General features: G+C 36.1%; 1 protein-coding gene across 1 annotated transcript; it reads right to left on the bottom strand.

Moving 5' to 3' along the window:
• Positions 1 to 634: 634 nt before the first annotated feature.
• On the bottom strand, positions 635 to 1,774 carry LOC131858011 (uncharacterized). Its single transcript, XM_059210861.1, has 2 exons — positions 1,250 to 1,774; positions 635 to 889 (listed from the first exon to the last, which is right to left on the bottom strand). Exons 1-2 carry the CDS (start codon positions 1,772 to 1,774, stop codon positions 635 to 637), a joined length of 780 nt encoding a protein of 259 aa, XP_059066844.1.
• Between the last annotated feature and the right edge of the window lie 3,651 nt (positions 1,775 to 5,425).

Here is a 5,425-nt window from a genome sequence, read left to right as displayed (position 1 = left end):
AGACATGCAAGATTAAGAGAGGAAGCTAAAAGAACATATAAGCCTAACTCTAAATATCAGAGATACAGATTTAAGAAGAATAGAGACAAATCATGTTACTATGTTGATGAAGGAGTTACTGATGATTCTGATAAAGAACCGATAAACAATGGATGGGCTTTTGTTGCAATAAATGAAGATCAATCGGAACCTACTGTTCCATCGGTAAAGCAGGCCCTGGCAGCTAAAATTGAAGAAAAAGCTGAATGGATTATAGATTTTGGATGTTCACATCATATGACTGGTGATAAAAGTTAATTCTTATCTTTTTAGGAATACAATGGAGGTCTAGTAATATTTGGCGATGACAAAGCTTGTTTGATCAGAGGAAAAGGCACTATATCTTTTGATGGTAAGCACAATACTGACAACGTTTATTATGTTGAAGGTTTGAAACATAATCTTTTGAGCGTTGGTCAATTAGTTCTGATTAATTAAAAAAGCAAGTTTTCAGGACCCAAAACCTTTAACAAAAGATATTAAGATAAGACACCAATAGGTACAGTGCTTAGGAACCGTATACAAAAATACTAGCAAAAAGCCAGTGAACCGAAAGGACAACAAAAAAAACAACAGCAAAGAAACTGAGAGGGCACTACACAGAAATTTTCTTCAACAAGTCCTTTGCCTTCATCACCAGCTCGTCGTAAGTTGCCCCGATAGCTTTAAGGTCTTCCAGATCCTTGTTTGGTTTTTTATCCTTCTTTTTGCCTTCGGTACGGGTTCTGGGACCTTGAGCTTCCCCTGTTCCTTTCGTTTCTGGGTCAATGTCCAGGATTTCCTTATAATCATCCAACTTGTTAATGAGAGTGTTGGTGTTGTTGGCTGAAATCTTCAAGATGTTGAGGCTCTATTCAGCAATGTTCTTTAGACACTCCTCAATTTTACCAATTTTGCTGACAGTTTTTGTGAGAATGTGGTCATTAGTGTCAACAAGATTCTTTCTTTCCAGCAAATCCTTCTCAATTTTTTCAAACCTAGTGTTGAAAGTATCTCTTATGTCTTCAGCTTTGGCAATGGTACTTTTTAGGTCCTCTATGAAGTTTTCCATGGTCTTCCCTTCCCCTATATTGATGGTTTCTAGGATCAAGATTTTGTTACAGAGTTTTTTATTTTTGTCCACAGCTTTCTTGTAACCATTGATGAGCCACTCCATTCTTTCCATGAAACCATGCAAACCCTTGAGGGGAGGGTTAGAGGGGTGGTCAACTTTTTCAGGAGTTGCCATTTTCTCTTTAGGGGTGTGTTGGATGGTAGTGTCAACAGCCCTAAGAGCCTCTTCCATGGTCTCCTTTTCCAGGTTCTGGTCATCATCCAGGGCCCTTACCTGCTTTTGAACTTCCGGTTCCTTAACAGTCTCCTCTTTCTTCTTGTGCATTTTCCTAGCCTCGGTGTGAGCTTTTGTCTTCTTCTTTAGCCACCCTTGAGGGTACTCCTCCTCAAAGTCATCTAAAGTCTCCTCTTCCATAGAAATGCTAATCAAGGGTTTACCTTTAGGTTTTTTTCCCTTAGAGGATGAGGGTCTAGTTTTGATGTGTTTCCTCTTCTTCCCACTTTCATAATTTGAGACATCCATGTTGTCCTTAGTATCAGTCGTAGGGTCACTTTCAGACTCCTCATCCTTTGAGAAGGTAGGGTCAGACCCCTCATCCTCAGAATCCACAGAGGGTTGCATATGAGCAATTTGGTTGGCCTTAAGATGGTCATAGATTAGAACCATCAGGCCTTGGTGCATGGTCGTATCACCCCGTGGGTTCTCTTTGTAGGCCTTGAGGGATGCATTCATCAAACAGAGCAGAAAATAAGGGAAATTTACCTTATCATTGTGCCTAAAGTGATTCAGTAGAACAAAGTGATAACCATAGACTTTGGAGAACCTACCATCTAGAGTGATATATTGCATTAAAACAAAGAGGACTTCCTGCCAGGGTTTGGCAAAAGCCCTGGGCGAGTAGTAGGTTTTGCTCAACTTTACCAGTCATTTCTTCTCTTTCTCAATGTCTGGGTATCTTTAGATAGCTTCCCTGCTGACTTTCCTATCTCTGTAGAAGTTGCACCCTTCTCTTGTGAGGCCCGTAGCTTGAGCAATTAAATCCTCGTCGATTTCTATAGTTCGGTCTCCCATTCTCAACATGCCCTTTTTCCAGTTGTTACAGAAAAAACTGGTGACCATGTCATCACAATTGTGGAGTCTCTCCATGAATTTCAAGAGGCCACCCTTCTACAGAATAGCCCAAACCTCCTCCTTCTGTTTCCATTCTTTACAGCTACTTGGCCAATTATTTGAAAAGGGATTTCAGTTACAATTCAAAAATGGTAAATGCAAAATCATGAATAGAACTGATTTGGAGATTGCAACTGGTAATAAGACTAGAGGTAATATCTTTCATTTGAACAACAATGAAAAGACATGCTTGATTGCACATATTGATGAAAGTTGGTTATGGCATAAAAGACTCTGTCATGTGAATTTTGATTGCATTATAAATATTAGTTAATCTAAAGTTGTAAGGGATTTACCTAAGATTGTAAAACCTCATAATCCGGTATGTAAGGAATGTCAAATGGGAAAGCAAGTTAGAACAACTTTTAAAAGTATTTCTAAGAAACCCAATAATGCTCTTGATTTAATTCATACTAACTTGTGTGGTCTGGCAAGACCAAGAAGTCTACAGGGAGATAGATACTTTATACTAATCATTGGTGATTATTCTAGAATGTGTTGGGTTACTTTTCTCAGGGAGAAATCAGAAGCTTTTGGGAAATTCAAATTATTCAAGGCACTGGTAGAGAATGAAACTGATAAGAAAATCAAATGTTTAAGATCAGATCAAGGAGGTGAATTCACATCTAAGGAGTTTAATACATTTTGTGAAGTGAATGGAATTAGAAGACAACTATCAGCACCCCGGACACCTCAGCAAAATGGAGTTGTGGAAAGGAAGAACAAAACTATTATGGAAGCAACTAGAAGTATGATATTAGAAGAAAATCTACCTCATGTGTACTGGAGAGAAGCAGTGAATATAAGGGTTTACACTTTTAACAAAGTTCACATCAAAGGTGAAACTGGTAAGACACCTTTTGAACTATGGTTTGGTAATACTCCTACTCTTCAATACTTCTGAATATTTGGAAGAAAATGTTATATTAGGAGAGATGAGTATACTGGTAAATTTGATCCTAGAAGTGATGAAGGAATATTTCTTGGTTATTCATCTAAGAGCAAGGCATATAGATGTTTTAATAAAAGATTGCAGAAAATCATTGAGAGTGAAAATGTGAAGATAGATGAACAATTTAGAGGAAATTCAAGGTCTATATCGGCAGTTGAGATGATCATAAATGAACCTATAAAGAGTACACCAGTACAGAATGTGGATCTAGTCACACCAGCATCATCAGAGAATTCCATAGTGACTAAAGAATAGCAGCAAGTGAACACACCTAGGTATGTAAGACCGAATCACTTTGAAAGAAAGATAATTAGGAATAAGCATCAAGGTGTTATGAAAAGAGGAAGATTGGCAAATGAAGAGGTATGTTTAATTTCTCAAATTGAACCAACATCTTCTATTGAGGCATGTGAAGATATACATTGGATGAAAGCTATGGAAGATGAATTAGAACAAATTGAAAAGAACAATACATGGACATTGGTTCCCTGACCTAAAGATAAAAATGTAATTGAAACTAAATGGGTATTCAAAAATAAACTTAATGAAGATGGTACAGTAATCAAAAACAAAGCACAATTAGTGTGTAAAGGATATTCACATAAAGAGGGAATTGACTACAATGAAACCTTTGCACTGATAGCTAGAATTGAGGTAGTCAGATTATTTCTTGTATTTGCAGCACACAAGAGCTATAAAGTATATCAAATGGATGTAAAATGTGCATTTCTGAATGGTGATCTTGAAGAGGAAGTTTACATTGAACAACCTGATGGATTTTCATTGACAAATAATAAAGATATGGTTTGCAGATTAATGAAAGCTTTATATGGATTGAAGCAAGCTTCTAGAGCTTGGTATGCTAGATTGGACAAATATCTTTTGAAGCTTGGTTACACTAAAGGTAATGCTAACAGCAACTTATATTTCAAAGTGACTAATGAAGACATCTTGGTTAATGAAGTTTTTGTTAATGACATCATTTTTGGAGGAGAAGATGGATTATGTAAAGACTTTGCTAATAAGATGTAGGAAGAATTTGAAATGTCTATGATTAGGAGATAAAATTCTTTTTAGGATTGAAAATTTCACAGACTAATAAAGGTATATTCATATGTCAAAAAAAGTACTTGAAGGAGCTACTGAAGAAATTTGGTATGGAAAACTCTAAACCGGTAAGTACTCCTATGACTACAACTGATAAATTGACATTGAAAGATGATTCAGCTCCTATTAATCCGACAAGATACAAATCTATGATTGGAGGTTTACTGTATTTGACACAAATAAGACTTGATATAATGAATGCAATATGTATTGTTTCAATATTTCAAAGTAATCCTAGAGAAAATCATGAATCAACGGTGAAAAAGATTTTCTAATAGCTACAAGGCACAACAAATCTTGGTTTACGGTATCCTAAAGATGAAAATTTTGATTTATGTGCATACACTGATGCAAATTCGGCAGGAGATGTAGATGATAGAAAGAGCACCACCGGTGGGGCATTCTTTCTTGGTAGCAGATTGATTTCATGGTTGAGCAAGAAACAGAGTTGTACATCATTATCAACAGCAAAATTAGAATATGTTGCAGCAACAACTAATTGTACTCAGGTATTATTGATTAAGAAAATGTTGAAGGACATAAAGGTAAGATGCAAAGAACCTATAATTATTTATTGTCATAATTCAGCAGCAATTGATATATCTAAGAATCTGGTATTTCACTCTAAGACTAAACATGTTTCTATCAAATATAATTTTCTAAAAGAGAATGTTGAAGCAAAAGAAGTGAGATTGGTTTATGTGAATAGTAAAGAGCAGATTGCAGATATCTTTACTAAACTTTTACCTAAGGAAACTTTTGAATATCTCAAAGAACAACTTGGGGTTATACCCTCACCTGTAGAGACTTAGACAACCTATGATTGGCATCAAACCGACAGAATTTGTAGAGAAACCTTTTTTCCCGGCTTTGATGGAGGAGAGATACTTCTCAGGGGGAGAAGTTGGATATAACAATTGGCTATTATAATTGCTTTTATGAATTGGTTGTATGTTCTGGTATTTGTATTGCTTTGGCATTTGATGTCAAAGGGGGAGAGATATCTATGGAAAAACATAGATTATCCTTTGGGGAGAGATATCTATGGAAAAACATACATTATCATTTGGGGAGAGATTACTTATTGGGGGAGTGATATATAC

Source organism: Cryptomeria japonica, chromosome 1, assembly GCF_030272615.1.
Source record: "Cryptomeria japonica chromosome 1, Sugi_1.0, whole genome shotgun sequence".
Taxonomy (NCBI): Eukaryota; Viridiplantae; Streptophyta; class Pinopsida; order Cupressales; family Cupressaceae; genus Cryptomeria; species Cryptomeria japonica.
The sequence above is the reverse complement of the archived record's forward strand: the minus strand, read 5'-3'. Positions and strand labels throughout refer to the sequence as shown.

Excerpts from the sequence above, each read along its gene's own strand:
- LOC131858011 (XM_059210861.1), bottom strand. The coding sequence starts at position 1,774 with ATGCACCAAGGCCTGATGGTTCTAATCTATGACCATCTTAAGGCCAAC. Across the intron at positions 890-1,249 it reads AAATGGCAACTCCTGAAAAA|AGCCTCAACATCTTGAAGAT; the intron begins GTTGACCACCCC and ends ATTGCTGAATAG.